Here is a 22,984-nt window from a genome sequence, read left to right as displayed (position 1 = left end):
TGTGTGAAAGCTACTGTATATTTTCTTGAGAATATCTCTTTATAGAGACATTTCTTCTTCTAATGTAAGACATTAAAGATATGCACCAGTCCCAACATGAAGTCAACAAGTCAACAAACAAAAGTCTGACAGTGAAAAATGGGTGGGAAGGAGGCGTCATTAAGTCTTTCTCTCACGTCCGCTCACTGGCCGAGTGTCATTACGTTTGTGTTTTGCTCCAACGTCCAGAGAGAGGAAACCCATCCCCGTGAGCAAAGTGCATGAGGGGGGGTGTTCAGTTTTCTGCCCTGTCATTGGTCACCACGAAACCTGCATCAGTTTAAAACCAGACACCACTTTCTTCCCTCCCTCCACACAGCACAAACCCTAAAATAAGACAGATAGAGTGAGTGAGTGTGTCAGTCACTGTGAGAGATAACCAGTCTCAGGATGCCTGCGTACGCCACCAACATGAGGATGAAGTTCCCCATCGTGGCCTTGGTTTTGGAGATTATCACCATCATCCTGTTCGCTGTGTTTGTGGTCTATGATGATGGGAAAAGTCACGGCCATGACGGGCACGACGCGCAATCCAACGACACGCACACTGAGAAGAAATCACCCATGGATCTCTACCCCAGTAAGTCTGTGTGGTCTACGTTGCTTGCAGAGGGATGCTCTGCTGAGGAGGTTAAAAATTATGAAATTTGTATCTGATGGTTCGAACACATCACCTTTGTTGCAGGTTGCATGTTAACAGAGAAAAAAAGCTCCTTGTTCTGCTGACTCAGGGTGATTTTCAGTAGGATATGACAAAATAGTGTAAGAGAAAATGATGAAATTAAGCTTATATCTATTTATAAAAAGGAATAAATCTACACATCTTCCATATTTCCAAGCTTTGGTTGTATAGTCTTAAACTTTATACTTGACATTAGTATAATGTCAATTTAGTTAATTTATAGGGCTCTGTATTGGCAAGAATCTGGCGATACGAATCACGATACAGGGGTTATAATTCAATATATTACAATTTTTTTAACCTAATTTTAGGAAAACTGTCACAGTATAAAGAACACATCCATATTCATACAATCTGAGTTTAAAAAAAGTTTACTTTTTCATGCAATCTGAACACAAGGATCTGCATTTGCATTCATCACAGTCTCTGTAACATCAAATATCATAGCACTACTTTGAGAAGGCACTTACACTGAGAGGATGCATCTCTTTACAAATGAAATAAAGTATTGTCTTAGTTAATCTTAATATCTTAATCTTAATATTGCGATATTCAATATTTTCTTTTAAGTGTGTCATTTTCCGATTACTTGCAAACAGAAACGGAAGAATGTGGAGTCTGTTTTCCAGAGCAGGTCTGCTGAATGCAATAAGAGGAGTCACGGGGGTCACATTCTCATCCTCTCACAGAGTCTATTCATACACATGCAGCTGAGGAGTCTCCTGCAGGCCTCATACAGAGGAGGTCAACATAAATCAATGTGTCTAGCACACAGAGATAATAAAGAACAATGGTAGACGGTAGATAGAGCAGAGAAAATGCCTACCTATTTAGCGGTTTCTACAGTTGAGGAGTTTTTGTATCTTGACAGCTTGTCTGCATTGAGATTAGCTGTTTTACTGTGTGAACGTGTGCTCATGACGGGGCGGGGCAGGTGTGACCGATAGAGATTAGCTCGATGGTCATCATTCAGGCTGCTTCAGATAGGACAGACTAGAACACGTGCAGCAATGTAGTCTGAATTTACATCATTATTTTTGTTATTTCTTTACTTTTTAATCACACGATCTTCTCCAGACATGCTTAAAGACATGTAATAATACTCTGCTTTGAATAATAACTTGTGTCTGATACGGTTTTCTTGCAAAAAAAGTTCATGTTGCCTCGTTAAGAAATCTTCTCCTCCTTTTCCCTCATTGAAATATCCAGAATGTGCAAATATTGTTGACACACAAGACGGGTTTTTTTTAGTTGCATTGTAAAAAAAAAGTCTTTAAATCACATCTGCTCATCCAGAATGTGCAAATATTGTTTAGTTATGTTTAACTACTAGACACAATACACACGGAAAAGTTAATTATCAGTGTATTTTCCACATTATAACTGTGTAAGTGTCATATTGGACCACGAATGGCTTCCAAACTAGTTGTGATATTATATAACATGTGCACTACGGATCAGATATCAGGTCGATACTGACTCAAATACTGGATCGGATATCAGTGACAATGGGGCCGATGTATTCTATTTAATTCTATGTTTATATACTTTATACATCATATACTAGAATTGTAATTCCTGTTTAAGTTTTGACTAATTTGTTGCTGCATTAAAAAGGTTTACACTTGAATTTTCACCAAGTTACTGGTGTACGATTTATTATTTTAATAATAATAATTCATTAAATATTAATATCTATGTATTTATTTGTTACATTTTGTTTTACAAAATTAGGAAAGTAATGTTTAAGTCAGGCCTGATGTTACCTTGCACATAAAAAAATGATCCCAGTCACTTCCACACAGTGAGGCATACAGATTATTAATCAAACACTGGTATCGGATCGGTACCCAAAGACCAGGTATCGATATCGGGACTAAAAAAGTCGGATCGGTGCATCCCTGATGTGTACGCCTGTAAAACTGATATTTAAGGTGAACACAGAGAAACGTTCCCTCCTTCTAGAGTCAAACTCTGCACATACAAACATCCATGCAAAGTAACAATAAGCATTTACTTAAACATGTTGTTAAGGGACATATCTACAAATGCCTCTAAAACAATATCAAGAATCTCACTGATGCTGAGCTCAAGCTACGACCGTTTAAAATGTGATTAGATAACGTGAGGACTTGCGGTTGCGTGCAGAGAGACGCATACCAGACAGCTGCAGTTAAAAGGATCAAAGGAAGACAAACAAGCAGAGAAATGTGGACCGGACTGGAGCGAGGAAAAGCTGTCACGGCTCAAATCAATCAACTTTGAACAGAATGTAAATACCAGAAACTAATTCTGGTCGTTGAATGGCATGAAGAAACGCTGCATATGTTTCTTATTAAGACTCTTGGAAAGTCATTTTTATCCTAATGAGGAGTTGATCTGCAGAATAAAAACATCAAAGACGAGGAAATTTGTTGCTCAAGCATTTTTTTAAATGAAATAATGAATGTTTTTGCACCACTGCTGTACAGTTTGCTCTACAGGAGGTCCTGAGGGGATTCTCTCTCTCTCTCAGTTCTTCAGCAGATTACTGAGCGTTACCTAACATCCAGGCGTGGTGCCAGTCACTGTGGCTGCTTTCCAGCTTTACCTCCTCCCTCATCCTCAATCCACTGTTCACTAGAAGCCCCGACTACAAGAAGCACAAGTCTGTGTGAATGAGAGAGGGGGGTCAAAGTTGAGGGTGCAAACAGGTTTTGTTGAAAACAGCTCCGTGGATGTGAGCCAAATCAATATTTACACCTCAACTCGCTGCTGACGATATCAGAGCTCAGTGTTCAAAATGCTGACGGCGCGTTACGCAGCACTAAACAAACACAAGCTGATCATTAACACACATTACACAAACGTTTTCTAGTTAAATCATACGGACTCATTCATATGAGGGGTGGATGTCATAAAAATGAATTGAGAACTAATAGAAATCAATTAAATATACTTACTTTTTAAATAAAACATAATTCCATGGGAGTTAAACACAATGCAACTTTTAATATAAACTATTACTCATCAATTAAATGTATTTAATTCTAAAGTATCATTACATCATTTAAGTTGATATATTGTGATTAGAACTTCTTTCTGTGGACCTTTCAGTTGGGAAGAACTTTTATTTTAGCGTCTTGCAGTTGCGTTTGCCACAATTTTCATTTAAGAAGCTCGATTGGCTCGAACACTGATGGGCGTGGTGTATGATTGACCAACACGTTCTCATGCCAACTCGTCACATACTGAGGCTTTGTCACACCTTGGCACTAGGGATGTAACGATGAAGACATTTTCCCACCGGTTAATAAACTTGTGACAACATCGGTGTTTTAGCGAGTGCAACTGACGGTGCACACTAGAGCTGTCCCACACAATCCCAAAACAGTTATTGTCATCGGAAAATATGCGATAACATCGTTGTATATCGCGATATTACTTGCAATATATGAACAGATATTTAATATTTTAAATTTACTGCTTTTGTGCTGTTTTCAGTATTCCGCTAAAATAAAGAAATTGCTTTTTGAATTTTTAAAAAATTAAAAGGAAATAATTTCCAACATTGAAAAAATGTAACTGAACATAGTTACGTTTTAAAGTGCAGTTTTCTACCGATACTCTCTTTCAACTAACTAAAACCCCTGAGTGCAATATCGCGGTGTGTTTATCGTACAAGTTGGCGTCATGATGATGATAAAAAAACTACATTTTGTGCAGCCCTAGTTTGGATATTTGCTATTGCATATTGCCTCTGGACAGAGTGAGAGCCCCCGAGAGACAGAAACACTACTGGTACTTTTTTATCTATGGAACGCACTCAGTTCTGGCGAGTGAATGTCACGGATTGATAAGATGACAGGCGTCCTCTTAAATGGTAGATGGACTACATTTATGTAGCTCTTTGCTAGCTTAGCTTCTTAGCAACCACTCAAAGTGCTTTACACTACATGTCAGCATTCACACACACATTCATACACTGGTGGCTGCCATACAAGGTGCCAACCTGCTCATCAGGAGCAATACGCACACTCACACTTCAACATGTAGACTGCAGGGGCCACGGATCGAACCACGACCTTCTGACTAGTGGACGACCGCTCTACCTCCTGAGCCCTGTAGCAACATCGACATCATCGTCCATCATGATGTTTCACTGTGGACAGCGTCTTATTCTAATTCCGAAGAAATCGCCCAACCTTAGTGACTCATGGAGACAACAGGAAATGAAGCACATTGTTTCTCGGCCGGTGAACTCCTCAACCTTGATGTACTTTCCACATCAGGGGCTCATTCTATCAAGCTTAAAGGATTTTTTCCCACTTCCCACACGACATCTAGTGCACGTCTGTCCATCCTGGAGGGGGATCCCTCCTCTGCTGCTCTTTTTTCCCTGTTAAAAGGTTTTTTTTGGTTGGGGGAGTTTTTCCTTATCCGATGAGAGGGTCGCACTGTAAAGGACAGAGGGTGTCGGATCCTGTGCAGATTGTAAAGCCCCCTGAGGCAAATTTGTAATTTGTGATTTTGGGCTATACGAATAAAATTGACTTAACTTCCTGTCAGATGCTGACTCTCCGGGGCCAGTTTTACTTCCTGTTTTTTAGTTAACGTTCCTTCTCAAACAGAGAATGGGGGTGTGGTTAATAATCAGATGTAATTCAGTACCACGGCAACCAGATTGCATCGTTTTTCAACCCAGTTTAGATGAATTTACCGTTTATCAGACCACAAATGAGACAAGAATTAGCGCAACACGACGACTCTCTCTCTCTCGCTCTCTCCTTCACCGTCTCCTCCTGGCGAGGCGGCCGTCTGGCTGCTGCTGCACAGAGGAGCCGCCATTTGAAATGCAGTTTCGGGAAGTTTTGGAGGAGCACCATCCACCAGCACCGGCCGCTCTCGCCTCAGCTCCAGCACCGACACCGCACCGATTAATTTATTTCTCTAACGGGACTTTTCTCTTGTTTTCTTTTGGGCTGAAAGTTGTGCTCCCCATCTTTCAGAGTTGTGAGAGGCCTGAAACCTTCGGTATCAGCTGCTTTCCGTTAATTTATCTCCAGCAGGAGGAGACGGTAAAGAAGAGAGCGAGTGAGAGAGACAGTCAGTGTGTTGTGTTAATTCAATTCAATTGATTTCACAGCGCACACAAATGTGAAAATAAACACACTAAACTAAAAAATAAAATGAAACCCCTCAGTTAGCTAATGCAAAAAGTTGGGCAAGCTTACTACACCAAACTACCTAACTAACTAGAAAGACAAACTAACAGACAAATAAACAGATTTATCAGTTTGTTGCTGCTCAGACTCAACGAGCATGAGTGCGCCTGCAGCTTGGAGGATGATGTCCGTCCTGCAGATTCTTCTATAGTCAGACGTCATATTCCCATTTTAGTCTTTTTTTAACTTTGTGCACAAAATTAAGTTAAAGGCTTTAAAGACCTCGCCTCTTATTGCTGAGAACACGGTGAAAACATCACGTACTGACAACATGGGATGTGACCCAAACAAATTCCATCCGTGCTGTCTTTGTCCGAATAGCGACCGAGTCTAATAGATAAGAGTGAGCCAAACGTCTTCTCCCCTGAGACTTCATAAGTTAAACGTATTAAGATCATTACTCACTTAATAGAAACGGGAACAGCGGGAACATTTTCCCAGAAGCCCATTCATAGTGTGATTAAATTGCTTTTCCAGCAGGTCACGGCTGACAATGCAGCCCCTGTGGAAGGAAATGACTCCCGTGAAGTCCAGTAGTCGCTCTATAAATCATTTAGACTAAAATAAAATAGTCTTAGAAGACGACTAATGTCTAATTGATGGCAGCGCATCATAAAAGTGTTTCATCTTATTCAGTTTCATGTCCACATTCAGCTGAGACTAAAGAGGGACCCTCACAACAAAGCAATGCCCTGTCATCGAGTTAACAGCAGTACTGACCTCCCTTCCTGATGTCTCCAGTGTTTCAGGACGTCCACGTCATGATCTTCATCGGCTTCGGGTTCCTGATGACCTTCCTGAAGAGATACGGGTTCAGCAGCGTGGGCCTCAACTTGCTCCTGGCTGCCTTCGGCCTGCAGTGGGGCCTCCTCATGCAGGGATTCTGGCACATGGATGACGGCAAGATCAAAGTCAACATCTTTAAGTACGAATGTCTTCTTCTAACCCTCTGATTAACATTTACCAACTCAGTAGTTGCTCAATAAACCAATGACCTGTCCTGTTGGCTGCTGAGTAGCTCTAACAGATCACTCTAGGTTCGGTAAAGATTGAACTGTGCTGTTTCCACCTTTTCTCCTTATTATCCTATCATTTCTGTTTTCCTCTCTATCCTGCAGAATGATCAACGCAGACTTTAGCACGGCTACAGTCCTGATCTCCTTCGGAGCCGTTCTGGGTAAAACCAGCCCGGTGCAGCTCCTCATCATGACTATACTGGAGATCACCATCTTCTCCATCAACGAACATCTGGTGGTCGAAATCCTCGGAGTGAGTACACACTTACACATGCCTTAAGACCAGGAGCATTCACTGTGTAAACTGGGTTTAATTAAACTCTACCCCCCCTCTCTTTCACAGGCTAGTGATGTTGGAGCATCCATGATCATCCACGCTTACGGAGCCTACTTCGGCCTGGCAGTGGCTCGAGTACTTTACCGACCAGGTTTAAGAAACGGACACGAGAACGACGGATCTGTTTATCACTCTGATCTGTTTGCTATGATTGGTAAGAGCCAGTTACACGATCCTGACCGACTTTGCTGTCGTTCAGAGGCTGTAACAGGATCAGTTTTAGATCTAGAGTGAAGATACTGGCATCATATGAAACTAGAAAACTGCGGAATCCATCGGTACCAACCATGTCATACTAGCTTGTCAAGAAGGAGGTTAAATAACCCTCCAAACTCACGCCACATTTTGGCCATTTTCAAAGGGGTCCCTTGACCTCTGACCTCAAGATATGTGAATGAAAATGGGTTCTATGGGTACCCACGAGTCTCCCCTTTACAGACATGCCCACTTTATGATAATCACATGCAGTTTTATGCATGCAGTATAAATGTGTTAATTTCTGCCTATTCTGAAATGGTGTATTTGAATATATCTGCATACTGCATAACAGTCTTGGAATTACATAAATTGAGTATCACTGTAAAGCTGAGACTCTTGTGTATCCAATGAGTCCAACTGTATTTATGTGTGATGATGTTAGGCCCCATAGGAGACATTTCATATAGGGATATTTTTTTAAACTTGACCTCACTCTATAAAATGACCTGTTGTGACCTCTAGGATAATCACAGCCTCATGAAACTTTACAACCACAAGATCTATAAGACTAGAACAACTTGACACATAGTACTGAGCTGCATCTCAAATTAATCTTCAGGTTCCCAGCTTTCAGATGATGTACACCACTTCTATGTGACATCTACTGTTAACCTGCTATCTCCCCCTAAAGACCCCCCGTCTCCCCCTAAAAAAGACAGGTCTATGTGGTTCTCATAGGGTTAAACTAAGGTTATGTATTAGTCATCGGTTTATAGCAGTGATGTGTTTTATTTGGCTGTAATCTTCCCTCACTGGTTCATCACTGACCTCCTGCACATGTACGACTTATGCCACCCAGTGGACACAAATAACCACGCAGCATGTACAGTGACAAACAGATACTGACCTCAACTGTGTATCAACCCTGTTCATTCATCATTAATATGATGCGTCTCTAACTTGCGGTGTGGTTTGACAGGAATGAGATTTTCAACATGAACTGATGCTAATGCTGTTGCTTCATCACCCTCTCCTACAGGAACCGTCTTCCTGTGGATGTTCTGGCCCAGTTTTAACTCGGCCATCGCTGAGACGGAAACCGAACAGCTCACAGCGGTGGTCAACACCTATCTCTCCCTGGCCACCTGCGTGCTCTCCGCCTACGCCATCTCCAGCCTGGTGGAGCACAAAGGAAAACTGGACATGGTCAGATCACTTTCCTCTAATGTCCACAACAACACCAAGTTTTAAAATTTAAAAAACTAATATTTGTTTTTATATCTTTCTATACGACAGGTGCACATTCAGAACGCCACCTTGGCCGGTGGCGTTGCCGTGGGAACATGTGCTGACATGAACATTGGACCATTTGGGGCAATGCTGATTGGATTAGTGGCTGGCATCATCTCCACTCTGGGCTTCAAGTTCCTCACTGTGAGTGGAAAGCAAATGTGCAAAATAAAAAAAGAAAAAAGGCTGATTTTAAATGATAGTTTCTTTAAAAGTTTTTAAAATTTGTGACGTAAACAATTAATAGATTAATCAATTAGTGAGTTTGCAGAACACCTGCAACAATTTGAATGGATTAAAGTCATTTTTAAGTAGAGCTGCAACGATTAATCGATTAGTTGTCAACTATTAAATTAATCACCAGCTATTTTAATAACTGACTAATCAGTTTGAGTATTTTTTTAAGAAAAAAAAAGTCAAATTTCTCTGATTCCAGCTTCTTAAATGTGAATATTTTCTGGTTTATTTACTCCTCTATGACAGTAAACTGAATATCTTTGAGTTGTGGACAAAACAACACATTTGAAGACGTTATCTTGGGCTTTGGGAAACACTGATCGACATTTTTCACCACTTTCTGACATTTTATAGACCAAACAACTAATTATTAATTGAGAAAATAATCAACAGATTAATCAACAATGAAAATAATCTTTAGTTGCAGCTCTATTTTTAAGCAAACATGGGGAAAAAATCCCTGGTTTCAACTTCTCAAATGTGAATATTTCATGGTTTTCTTGCTCTTCTATGATGGTAGATTGAATATCTTTGGGATTTGGAGTGTTGGAAGGACAAAACAAGACATTTGAAAATGCTCTGAGAAGCTGTGATGGACATTTTCTACAATTTGTTGACATTTTTTAGACCAAACGATTAATCGAGAAAGTAATCAGTAGACTAATCGATAATAATTATTTGCAAAACACTTTACTTAACTACAAAAAATGTCTGTCAGCCAAAAATGATGAATTTCTAGATATAATTCAACATCTTTTTGGCAATATGAAGGCTCTTGTCCATTTTTTTTTTTTTTTAAACAAAATAGATAGATAGATAGTAACTTTATTGATCCTGAGGGAAATTCAAGTTTCCAACATCACAGTTCCATAGTGCAAAACATGTTAGTACAAAGGCAGTAAAAAAAGTTAGTAGTGCAAAGTACAAAAAAATATACCAGATATAAAAATACAAGGAGATGAAGAAAACTGTTCAAACTGAATATAGTGCAGAGTAACAGCTGAGATACAGGACTATTAAAATGTGAATATAGTGCAGAAAGTGATATAGTGCTGGATAATAAAATATAAGAGATATACAGTAGAGACCAGGGGATTAAGAAATGTCAAATAGAATATAATGTGGGATGAGAACTGAGGTAGAGAGTTTTTTAAAAATAGACTAAAGTGCAGAATAAGCTGTACATTATTGGTGGGATACAGTAAAACCAGTCTATAAAGGAGCAGAGTAGAGCTGTTGGTGGTGTGCAGAATTTTAAAAAAAGCTTAGTCTATTGAAGTGCACTGTGTGTAATGTATATTTCACCTTTTAAAAAGACACTCCTTTGGTTTTTCTCCTCTGCAGCCCATCCTGGCATCCAACCTGGGCGTCCAGGATACCTGCGGTGTCCACAATCTGCACGGCATGCCCGGCATCCTGGGCGGGCTGGCTGGTATTGTGGCTGTGGCTATGGGGAAAAAAGACAAGTAAGAGCCGTTTAACTCACCATAAATCTAACATATACATATAATAATACACATACACACACACACACATATAGCTGTGCATTGCAGCTTTGAAGTAATTTTATACTTTAGTTAAATGCTTACATTCTCTTCTACCCTTCTCCTCCTCCTCCTCTTCCTCAGAGGTAATGCTGTCATGCAAGCTGCTGCCTTGGCTTCATCCCTCGGGTTCGCCTTGGTTGGAGGTGCTATTACAGGTGGGTGGAGACCATAACATGTGACATATAACAGTTCAATTCCTGAGCAGTAGGTTTATCACTCAAACGGAGAAGGCCGAGGTTTGTCATGATGGAGCAAAAAGCCTGAATTAATTTCCTTCTTTCCAGGTTTAATAATGAAGTTGCCGTTCTGGGGCCAGCCGCCAGACCAGAACTGCTTCGATGACTCTCTTTACTGGGAGGTAAGATATCCCACTCCTCATAAATATTATCTCTAGTTTCTGACTGTCGAACATCACAAGTGATAGACGCAGTAGCCCAGTATTTCTTTAAGTTATTAAAGCATCATTACAATCAAGATTTCATTCATAGAAAAGAGTTCTTCCTGTGTTCAACTCTCTGGTGGTACAGCAACATACATGTCCATATGATGTACACCCAGGGAATGAAATTAGCACCCACCTCCTGCCAAATAAATAACAGGGTAAATGTTGTGGCAGGTCAAAATGTCAGGTCACCTGTAGGTAATAGTTTGCATGCAAAGATGAACTCAGTCAATGCTTTATTGTATTTGCAAAGATATGCGTCCTCTGTGATAAATGCAAATGCAGATCCTACTAATCTGATTGCATAAAAAAGTAAACTTACTCAGATTTTATGCATATGGCGGTATGTTCTTCATACTATGACAGTTTTCCTAAAATTAGATAAAAAATATATATATATATATCGCCTTACTTACAGTACCGCAATATATCGTGTTATAATGGTAACCCCTGTATCATGATACGTATCGTATCGCCAGATTCTTGCCAATAAACAGTCCTAGTGTTTATAATTGTAAAGCGTTCTACGTAGATTTCAGAAGTGGCAGACGAAAAAATTGTTTTGCTAAATGTTCAGTGACCTGCCACAGTGGCATGTGAGGAAAAAACTTAATTCTAGACCCTGCATACACCCATGTCTTATTTAGCTTCCTATCATTATGCTACAGACAAATAATTTGAATGTCTGCATGTTTTCCAGGTTCCCGAGGAAGAGGAGGAGAACGAGGAGAGCTTGGCTCACGCCGATCACTCGAAGAACAAAGCAGAGGTTTAAATATCTGCTCAAGAAGTAAATCATTAATCGGCTGCACCATGTCTGCAGATATCAATTTGTCAAGTATATTAATGTGATGAAAACAAAAACTAGACGATTTGCTCTCCTCACCAACACTAGTCAACTCTGAAACTGTTTTGTGAGCAAAGATAGCTACAGTGGTGTATTTCTTTTTTTAATTAGGATGGTCAGAGAAGGTTTTACACATTAGAATCTCCAAAATATACATGAGTACTTTCTAAAAAATAAGATTTGGTTAATTCCATTTACACTACGAACAAAAAAACTTTAAGAATTTGAAACAGGGACCTTCAGGGAATTTTTTTTTACACTGAAAATTGTGATCAATATTTTTTTAAATCACGGTGGGTCATAGATTCACTGCTGATACACACAACTACTTCCATAAGAGCTTTCTTTAGGGCTGACCCGAATGCTTCAAGGCTTCAAAGCTTCGACCGTTGCCATGGTAATCGACCTCCAAATCAGTATTCGAATGCTTCATTTTTTGTTGATTTTTAGTATTCAATAATAAAGTATATATACCCCCAAATAGTCCGTGAAATAAGGAATAATCACACAATATTATTCATTATTCATATTCAACATTGCTCTGTCCAGGGCACTGAATATTTCTCACATTGAAGCTTCGAAGCCCAAAAGCTGGTATTCTGGTCAGCCCTATTTTTCCTTTGTTTCATTTTTTATATTATAAAAAAGCATGTTTTTTTTAAAGATATTAGTATAGTGTGTATTTGTCTTCATACGTTCTTTTATATTCCCATACACCTGGCGTATGTGTTTCTGCTGAAGCTGAAGGTCAAAAGGTTAGGAGGAGTTCAACCTGCTCTGATCTGCTGCTTCACGTCACCTCACTGGAGCCCAGACCTTCTGCAAGGAGTCCGAGTCCGACAGCTCTGACATGGGCAGGGATAGTCGCATCATATGTTGTCACTAATTAACCTTCGCATTGCTTATCTCCCACTGTTTACCATCACTTTCTATACACCTGAGGGCAGCTAACATTTTCTTAAACGCAACGAGGATGAATGTGTTTAGCGTTTATTAGATTGGCTGTCACTGGGCGAACTGAAGTTATGTGTTTTTATTCTATTTACATCTAATGTATTCTTACATGTACATACAGTTTAGCTTTTAGATGGATCGACATGGTCGGTTTTATCAAAGTCCTGCAACTGGTACTGAGTACTTTTCAGATGCCTTAAAAAGAATTCAACAGGAACTGATAAATAAGAAAGGTTTGTGGCATTTATATGAGGTGTGAATGTGACAATAAATTAACTTTTTTACCATTTTCTTTGTACAATTATATCCTTTTTTTGTACCCATTTTCGTCTTTCTTTATAGATGAGTTACTGTTGGATTCTTTTTCATTCTGAGTTTTGAAACGTCACACCTGCAACAAACCAGAGAGCAGCTGTTTCTTTTTAAGCTGCATAAATAGTGTCTGAGTGCTGAAGTACAGGTATTTTAATGTTTAACATTAAAACTGCAAGGCTAGATGGAACTGACTACACATACAGTAATGTTAACCAATATTTTTTTAATGATTCATGATGTTCAGAACACTGAAACGCATCAAGATTTTGTATTTTTATACAGTGGGCATGTGCTCGTATTTGTATAATATACTATTACTAATACTGTCATAATAAATATGTTTTTTTACATTAATGTGTGTTTTTGGGGTGGTAATCTTTCAGATATTTGCGGAAATATTACAGTCTAATAACTTCCTTACATTTGACTGTAACTTGGCACAATTAAGTCAGAAGTAAATGATTAATACTTGCGTTACATCAGCAGTAGGGCTGCACGATTTTGAAAAAAATATCTAATTGCGATTATATTGACTGATATTGCAATTGCGATATGATTTGCGATATTAGAAGAAATAATAATTTTTACATCATTATTCTCATCATCATTATTCTCATTTGAAAAACATATTAAAATGATTATGGTGTGATTTTTGCAGGGATCTGTACCAAACAAAGATGTTTTCTTAAGTCTGCAGAAGATGATGTGTACATGTAAGCCAGGACATCTCTGCAACACCACAATATTTAATTAAAAATGGTATTTTGACACATTTCACCTTTAACAAATATTGCAATGTCCTCCTCATCCTACAATTTGAAAATGCAGTAGAAGATATTGTGATTTTGATAAAATTTCGATTAATTGTGCAGTTTTGATCAGGCATCATGTCAGGTTTACATTTGTGGTTTAAATTAAATATCTATTTGATGGACTACCATTGTGGTAGAAATTGCCTGCAAACATTCAGCACACAAATTGGAGGGAAAACAATATATTATATACAGTATATTATGGTCCCCTTCTCATGATAATTTACTTTCACACCATGAAATTTGGTTCAAACATTCATGGCCCCTCAGGATGAATTGGTGATCCCCTGACCTTTCCTCTAGCACCACCAGCAGGACTAAAGTTTAATTTAATTTATGACCAAATACCAGAAAAAAAAAACACATATCCATCCATGATTAAAATTAAATTATATTATAATTATTAAATTATTATTATTAAATTATTATATTGTAATTATAATTATTATATTATAATTATTAAGGTATTATTTATTGCAGAAATTATTCAAATTAAATTATAGTATAATTATTAAATTATTATTACTACATTATTATATTATAATTACAATTATTATATTATAATTATATTGTAATTATTAAACTATTAAAGCATTATTTATTGCAGAAACGATTCAAATTAAAAAATAATAATTGTATTAATATAAATGTTTTAATAATTAAAATAAAATGAGTTTATTATTCATTTTAGCTAGCTGGGTGTAACGTTGCCTAGCAACCTTTACAACGTCACTCTATTAGTGAAGAAGTGAATTATTGAACCCCTCCCAAGTGTTTAGCGGTCACTTTCAGGCAGCTAAACATTAAAATTAATCGGCAGAAATAAAATATATTTAGTATATTTTAGTTAACAGCTTTAACTCACCTTTTTATAATGTTGTGTTGGTGCACAGACAGTAGAGTGTGAACTAGTGATGTGTCGTCGCGAACTAGCCGGTTCAAAGAGCCGACTCTTGTTAGTGAACGATAAGAGCCGGCTCCGTCGGAGAGCCGTTTTTTTTTGTTTTTTTTAATTCAAGGCAGAATGATAGGACGATCTTCCTCGCGCCACTCCATGCGCTAATGGTACGTGTCCACAGGCTCCGTCCTTTCCACGCTTCCCAGTCACGGTCTATGAAAGCAGCCGTGCAATGCATTCTAGGCCATGTAGCGCTGCGTAGCGCTGCATAGCGCAGCGTAGCGTTGCATATCGTTGCGGTGCTATGCGTTGCGGTGTGATGAGGTGCGTTGCGTTGCAGTGCGTTGCGTTGCAGTGCGGTGCGGTGCACAATAGCAGACAAGATGAGGGACAGTTGGAAACGAAGCAGCATGTAAAATTACGGTATTCTGGAAATTATAAGGTTTAGTATAATTATATTGAATAATTTAAGTGATAAATGTGCACAATTACTAATCATAGGTCAAAACAGCGCTAAATTTGTATGAACTATGAAAGGCAGAAGTGGTTAACCGAAGAGCCGTTTTTGAGCGGAAAGAGCCGACTCTTCTTGGTCAGCTGAGCCAAATGATCTGGCTCACTAAAAAGAGCCCGATTTCCCATCACCAGTAGAGCGTGAACTAGTGATGTGAACATGTTGTTTCTCTCCTCACCGCTGGCGGAGCTGCCGTGTCCGATTTTCGCTCCCTTGTTTTGAACGCATCAGCCGCGGTGCATCATGGGATACAAGATGTCTCCTAAGAGTGCAGGCTAATGCTACTTCAGGAGCGATAACTGTTATTAAATCTCTAGTTCCTCTTCTTTCTGATCTGTTAAAGTCTCAGTGTCTATATCTGGTACATTAACTGTGTTCTGACGTCACCATGGTGAGTGCAACACGTGTTCTTTCACCTGCAACTAGCTCATTTAGCTGATAGCTTTTAGCTTTAGCTTTGTGAACGTTGAGAGAAAGACAATTAAGACAAGAGACCACATCTACTGAGTCTGCGACCACGTGTCTGTTAATAAGGTCACTAGTGCATGTATTAGATTACCTGTTTAAAGCAGTAAAGGTGAGCTAGAGCTGTGCAGAGTTTAACTTCATCAGCTAGTCTTCTTTCCGGATGCAGATCAGATCCTATGAGAGACTGTCTCCTGTCACATCATCACACTACAGCTGTCACATCATCACACTACAGCTGTCTCATCATCACACTACAGCTGTCTCATCATCACACTACAGCTGTCACATCATCACACTACAGCTGTCACATCATCACACTACAGCTGTCTCATCATCACACTACAGCTGTCTCATCATCACACTACAGCTGTCTCATCATCACACTACAGCTGTCTCATCATCACACTACAGCTGTCTCATCATCACACTACAGCTGTCTCATCATCACACTACAGCTGTCTCATCATCACACTACAGCTGTCTCATCATCACACTACAGCTGTCTCATCATCACACTACAGCTGTCTCATCATCACACTACAGCTGTCTCATCATCACACTACAGCAGTCTCATCATCACACTACAGCTGTCTCATCATCACACTACAGCTGTCTCATCATCACACTACAGCTGTCACATCATCACACTACAGCTGTCTCATCATCACACTACAGCTGTCACATCATCACACTACAGCTGTCACATCATCACACTACAGCTGTCTCATCATCACACTACAGCAGTCTCATCATCACACTACAGCTGTCTCATCATCACACTACAGCTGTCTCATCATCACACTACAGCTGTCACATCATCACACTACAGCAGTCTCATCATCACACTACAGCTGTCTCATAATCACACTACAGCTGTCTCATCATCACACTACAGCTGTCTCATCATCACACTACAGCTGTCTCATCATCACACTACAGCTGTCACATCATCACACTACAGCTGTCTCATCATCACACTACAGCTGTCACATCATCACACTACAGCTGTCACATCATCACACTACAGCTGTCTCATCATCACACTACAGCAGTCTCATCATCACACTACAGCTGTCTCATCATCACACTACAGCTGTCTCATCATCACACTACAGCTGTCACATCATCACACTACAGCAGTCTCATCATCACACTACAGCTGTCTCATCATCACACTACAGCTGTCTCATCATCACACTACAGCTGTCTCATCATCACACTACAGCTGTCTCATCATCACACTACAGCTGTCTCATCATCACACTACAGCTGTCTCATCATCACACTACAGCAGTCTCATCATCACACTACAGCTGTCTCATCATCACACTACAGCTGTCTCATCATCACACTACAGCTGTCACATCATCACACTACAGCTGTCTCATCATCACACTACAGCTGTCACATCATCACACTACAGCTGTCACATCATCACACTACAGCTGTCTCATCATCACACTACAGCAGTCTCATCATCACACTACAGCTGTCTCATCATCACACTACAGCTGTCTCATCATCACACTACAGCTGTCACATCATCACACTACAGCAGTCACATCATCACACTACAGCAGTCTCATCACACTACAGCAGTCCCATCATCACACTACAGCTGTCTCATCATCACACTACAGCTGTCTCATCATCACACTACAGCAGTCTCATCATCACACTACAGCTGTCTCATCATCACACTACAGCTGTCTCATCATCACACTACAGCAGTCTCATCATCACACTACAGCAGTCACATCATCACACTACAGCTGTCTCATCATCACACTACAGCAGTCTCATCATCACACTACAGCTGTCTCATCATCACACTACAGCTGTCACATCATCACACTACAGCTGTCTCATCATCACACTACAGCTGTCACATCATCACACTACAGCTGTCACATAATCACACTACAGCAGTCACATAATCACACTACAGCTGTCACATAATCACACTACAGCTGTCACATAATCACACTACAGCTGTCTCATCAGCTGTCTCATCATCACACTACAGCTGTCACATCATCACACTACAGCTGTCACATCATCACACTACAGCTGTCTCATCATCACACTACAGCTGTCACATCATCACACTACAGCTATCACATCATCACACTACAGCTGTCACATCATCACACTACAGCTGTCACATCATCACACTACAGCTGTCACACTTCATACATTAATGCATGAATATGTGTGTCTGTTTCTAGTCAACTAAAGCAGAGTCCAGAGTGTCCAGCTCCACCTCCAGAACAGATGAGAGGAGGAGATCCAGGAGCACAGGTAAGACCTCTTATAAAGAGACACATGACTCTCACTGTCACAACAAATACCTGACTAGTGTTCAGTCACATGTTACTGTTTGTTTTCCTCACTTTCAATACTGTCTGAAGTGAAATGTTGTGTGCATTTAATGTTAGAAGAGTTTTTTAGACTGCATATTACAGGATTGTTGTCGTTTTTTTCCTCCTGTGAGTGTTTTTCTTTTCTAAGTATCCTCTTTAATCTTCTCAAGTTTCAAGTTTATTTGTCATATGCATTTAAAAGTACAGTGTACAGTGAAATGCATTTTACCCTGGCTCTCTCTCAGCCTTTAAAATCTATAATAGTCCATCCATCCATCTGCAACCGCTTATCCCGTTAGGGGTCGCGGGGGGGCTGGAGCCGATCCCAGCCGACATTGGGCGAAGGCAGGGTACACCCTGGACAGGTCGCCAGTCCATCGCAGGGCTGACACATAGAGACAGACAACCATTCACGCTCACATTCACACCTACGGGCAATTTAGAGTCCACAATTAACCTAACTATTACTGTTCTCATTTTCACTACTATATCAAGTGAAATGTTGTGTGCATTTAATGTTAGAACAGTTTTTAGTCTGCATATTACAGAATTGTCTTTTTATTTCTCCTGTGAGTGTTTTCTTTATTCTTTTTTTTTCTGATTATCTTTTTTAGTCTTCTAAATTTCACTCTCTAGTATGGAGATTTAGGTGGAATATGATGGAAACTACCACAAAGAAAAGGAAGAGCAACTACAACAAAGACTGTGACATTACTTATAAGTATTTCTAAGCCGGTGGAAGGTGATTCTCAGAGTTATTTTTCAATTTCACACACGGGGAATACGACATAAAGCGACACGGTTCATGTTGTGCGGCTCATAAAGAGACGTGCCGGTCTCTGGATGCATTCGGCAAAGCATAGAGATGTTACAAGATAAGGGGCAGAATAGAAGTGTTCATTATTTAAGTTAAATAGACATATCAAAATTGTAGACTACCTCTCAGCCTTGGTAACTTGTCCCACACAAACGTACTCTTTGTCCCACATTTGGTTTGTTGGGATCTGGTCATCCTACTCTCTAGCCCAGTTTCAAAGTTGTATTTTTATATTTATATGGTGGAACGAAGGGAGAATAGTTGTTACTTGGATTAATCAACTAATGGCATCCTAAAGAACACAGTGGGTAGTTCATCCCCAAAGTCTCCAGCCATTTAAAGTTTTTAAGTACCGGTGTTACACCGAAATCTGTGAACAACGGAATCTGTGACCGCAGAGGAGCCAGCAACATGTGAGGTCATGGCTGTCGTCAGGAAATGTGACCCCACTGTTACCTGTGTGATGTGTCATAAATACGTGACAGAAAACACACAAAACTAAATTATTATTTTTTTAGATTTTTACTTTAAAGATATATTCACAAAACTCTAAAAGAAAAGCAAAAGATAGGCACAGCAGGGTCACATTTTCTGGCGACAGCCGTCAGAAATGTTGACCTCATATGTTGCAGGTTCTTCTGCAGTCACAGATTTTGGTGTAACACTGGTAGTTGAGTTGTTTCTCAGGACGACAGATAAGTTGACGGTTACAGCTTTTCTTATTCGTCGCTCTTAATAAGAATTAAGTGTCATCTTCTGTGCAATGACGAAAGAAGTTTTATTTTTATATTTCTGTCTTCTGTTTATTCAGGTGGAGAAAAACCGAAGCGTAAACGCAGCCGTAGTAGATCTTCCTCATCGTCCTCTTCCAGTTCATCGTCGTCCTCTTCGTCATCTTCGTCCTCTTCTTCATCGGGTTCATCACACTCATCCAGCCAGAGTCGGAGTAGCTCTAGCAGTAGTAGCGGTAAGTGTAATTTTTAAAGTCTGTTTTCGTCAGTGTTGAATTGTATTAATGTCAGATGTTTTTATGTATTTTTTGCTTTGTAAATCCACATATGTCTATTTTTAACATCATAACAGCACCAATATCCATAAATTGATTCAATGTGTTTTGTTGTTTTTAGACTCCCGCAGTAAATCCAGAAAGGAGACTAAGAAAAGGAAAAAGGAGAAACAACACAAAAAAGTAATCTTGCATATTTATAATTGACAGCAGGTTTCAGTAACAACTAACTGAAATGTTTTATAACAGAAAACTAAGTCCAACTTACTTTGTATCCTGCAGCAGAAAGGGAAGAAAGAGAAGCGACAAAAACGTAAAAAAGAAAAGAAAGCAAAAGGAGGAGAAGAAAACGCGGGACCTGTACAAATCTCCAAGGTAACTGCCCATAAAGATCCCATTAAACTAAAAAGCCGTTACTTACCTGTGTGACCAAAACTACACATATCAAAAAATGCATTTTGCACATTATTCTAGGTGCTCCCTACCTTTTCCTTTTGAGTTGCACCATTTTTTAATTGACGTCCACCTCAATAAGGTTTTCCCCAAACATGCTCCAAAACACACATGGTCATTTTTCTTTATCTCAAATCAAATTAATTGATCCTAATAGGTGGTGATGTTGATCATTTTAGAACCTTTTTGGGAAGTTTTTGCCAGCCTCAACATGTGCTATTATGATATACACATACCTAGTTACAATTGTAATCACAATCTATATAATCAGACAACTTAATTAAATTGTTTTTTGGTATTCTAGCCCCCATAAACACACATTATATTTGTTTTTCTTTCAGTACTTGAAGGACAAGAAAAAGGGCAAGTACAGCATGATTTCAGGGAAGAAGATAAAGATGAAAGTAAAGAAATCAAAGAAAGACAAGCAGGTAATCTCACCTTTTTGCTGTCAAGTAAAGTGTATATTTATAGTTTGTGAATGGATTTTTATTTTCCTTTTTTGTTTGTTTGTTTCAGCGGGATAAGAATCGAGCAGAACTTCTTGAGTTCTTGAACTCTACCCTGTGAAGCCCCCGTGGACGGCAGTAGTGGTGCTCGGGCTCGGACGCGTCAGCAGAACTCAGGAAAACATCAACTGGGCTTTCCAGGAGAACAACAACGAAGAATTTTCTGAGAAAGAGATGAAGAATACGACTTGCATCGACAGCACCGAGCCCGATGGACAGAAGGAGCAGTGAAGTGAGATGCGTTCAGACCACGAGCTTCATTTTCACCATGGCACTGCGCAGGTGGCCAATTCTTCAGCTTAGTCTGATAGCTTTTGTGATATGAGAAGTGTTTATGTTAAACAGTGTCATCCAAAAAAAAATTCTGTAACCAACACCATGGAGATGAAGGCCAATGACTGTTTGTGGTTTGAACGTATGGTCGCCCCTTTAGAAGAAAGAATACTCCACCGACTGAGCATTTTACTCCTTCAACATTGTCGGACTCACAATGGACCAGAGATATCCTCTTTTGTTTCACACATTCTTCTTCCTTGTCAAAACCAGGCGCCTACATTACCCACAATGCCTCTCTACCTGCCGATAGTTTGGCTGGAAACTTGGGTGAGAGGCATAGTCCCGCCCCTTCCGGTGGACCCCATGGGATCTTATTTTGGAAAAAAGATGAACGGTAGTCAACGACAGAGATAAATGTTTTTTCTTGAAGTCTTAGTTTGTCGTAGTATCATTTAGTTTCGTGTGAAACCGCTCAGTGAACTACATCTCTCGTCTCGCACAATAAACGTCACCAACGCTATCTAGCTGGCTAACTTAGCTATGTTCCACACCACAGATGAAACGTTATCTGACCTGATGTGTTTTATCCAGAGACTCCTGGTCTTTTTATCAGCCGGGAAGAGAAAGAACGATCAGACCCGTCGCTGGTGTGAGTTCATCCGAGTAGGAAACACAGACTCCCCCACTCTCTAGCTTCAGAGAGAGAGACGTCACTGACGCGACCTTTGGGTTTGTCGTCTTTCTAATTACGTATTTTCAGTCTGATACTTCAACAGTTTCACAACAAACCGCGACTATCTTGCAAAATTAAATTGACAAACATCATATGTGTGATTCATGGTGAAATTCAGACAGGATCAAATAAATATTTGTCTCTCCGTTGACTACCGTTCTTATTCTTTCTGAAATAAGGTCCCATGGCGGTCCACCGGAAGGGGCGGGACTAGCTAATGTAGCCTCAAGCAGAGATGAGTAGCAGGCTACAGAGGTCTGGTAAGCTCACGTCTTTCTAACGCCACGCCTGCACATTTTTTACATTTCAAACTTAGCCTTCAGCCCCGACCCACGTCGACTCAAGTGACATCACTTAAGGACATTTATCAGACTTAACGCAGCTCCCTCCGGAGCCACAAAAGGCTTTACGCAACTTTGACTCACGTATCCAGTCGTCCTCCCCCAACCCAACACCTGTAAACAGACTTTGATGTGTAAAATTAAATCCCCCTTTAAAGTTTTAAATACTTTTTCTTTTACCTGCTGGCTCTTGTCAACCACTTGAAGGACCGCCCGTACATTTATTTTCTTTGTAGATAACTAATCCTTCTCTTTCCATAGTAGACGTTGGCTGTGAGAGCCTCAGTGTGTGCTGATATGTAATATGTACATTTTGTTTAAAATATGAGAACAGACTCTGCGTCGTTTGATGGTAACTGTACGTCTTATTCATAACATTCATTCCCCCGAATTCTGTCATGAATATTGTTTTCAACATCAGTCATTTTATTAAATTGAAATAAATCAATCCAGTTGAAAGCTTTACGCTGTACTGTTGAATGTTGACGTGTGACAAACAGAAAAAGATTTTCACTTCATTCACATTCAGTGATCATTTCTTTCAGTCTTTTCTTCTTCTTCTTCTTTACGCCCTCTTGTGAATGATGAACAGAAGGAAAGCTTTCAGCTTGCTGACCTTGAATGATGAATTATTGTGCTGAGTCTTTGTGTGCCGTCTGTAGAAGTAGAGCATGACTCACCCTCCG

General features: G+C 39.7%; 2 protein-coding genes across 3 annotated transcripts; both read left to right on the top strand.

The window, feature by feature from the left end:
• The first annotated feature begins 335 nt into the window (after window positions 1-335).
• rhag (Rh associated glycoprotein) lies at window positions 336-13,462 on the top strand. Its single transcript, XM_074615124.1, has 10 exons — window positions 336-619; window positions 6,667-6,850; window positions 7,044-7,194; window positions 7,285-7,432; window positions 8,516-8,682; window positions 8,773-8,910; window positions 10,348-10,469; window positions 10,632-10,705; window positions 10,835-10,908; window positions 11,693-13,462. Exons 1-10 carry the CDS (start codon window positions 430-432, stop codon window positions 11,765-11,767), a joined length of 1,323 nt encoding a protein of 440 aa, XP_074471225.1. The 5' UTR covers window positions 336-429; the 3' UTR covers window positions 11,768-13,462.
• Window positions 13,463-15,537: 2,075 nt separating this feature from the next.
• On the top strand, window positions 15,538-22,761 carry LOC141755995 (uncharacterized). 2 transcript variants are annotated; one of them, XM_074615399.1, is made up of 7 exons: window positions 15,538-15,723; window positions 18,029-18,101; window positions 19,792-19,947; window positions 20,108-20,169; window positions 20,272-20,361; window positions 20,781-20,870; window positions 20,959-22,761. In XM_074615399.1, the coding sequence occupies exons 1-7, from the start codon at window positions 15,721-15,723 to the stop codon at window positions 21,007-21,009; spliced, it is 525 nt and encodes a 174-aa protein (XP_074471500.1). In that variant the 5' UTR covers window positions 15,538-15,720; the 3' UTR covers window positions 21,010-22,761. The 2 variants fall into 2 exon arrangements, with proteins under 2 accessions (XP_074471500.1, XP_074471498.1); XM_074615397.1 differs by having other exon boundaries at window positions 15,545-15,723; window positions 20,269-20,361.
• Window positions 22,762-22,984: the final 223 nt, after the last annotated feature.

The sequence above is a fragment of the Sebastes fasciatus genome, chromosome 18 (assembly GCF_043250625.1).
Source record: "Sebastes fasciatus isolate fSebFas1 chromosome 18, fSebFas1.pri, whole genome shotgun sequence".
NCBI classification, from domain to species: domain Eukaryota; kingdom Metazoa; phylum Chordata; class Actinopteri; order Perciformes; family Sebastidae; genus Sebastes; species Sebastes fasciatus.
The sequence above is the reverse complement of the archived record's forward strand: the minus strand, read 5'-3'. Positions and strand labels throughout refer to the sequence as shown.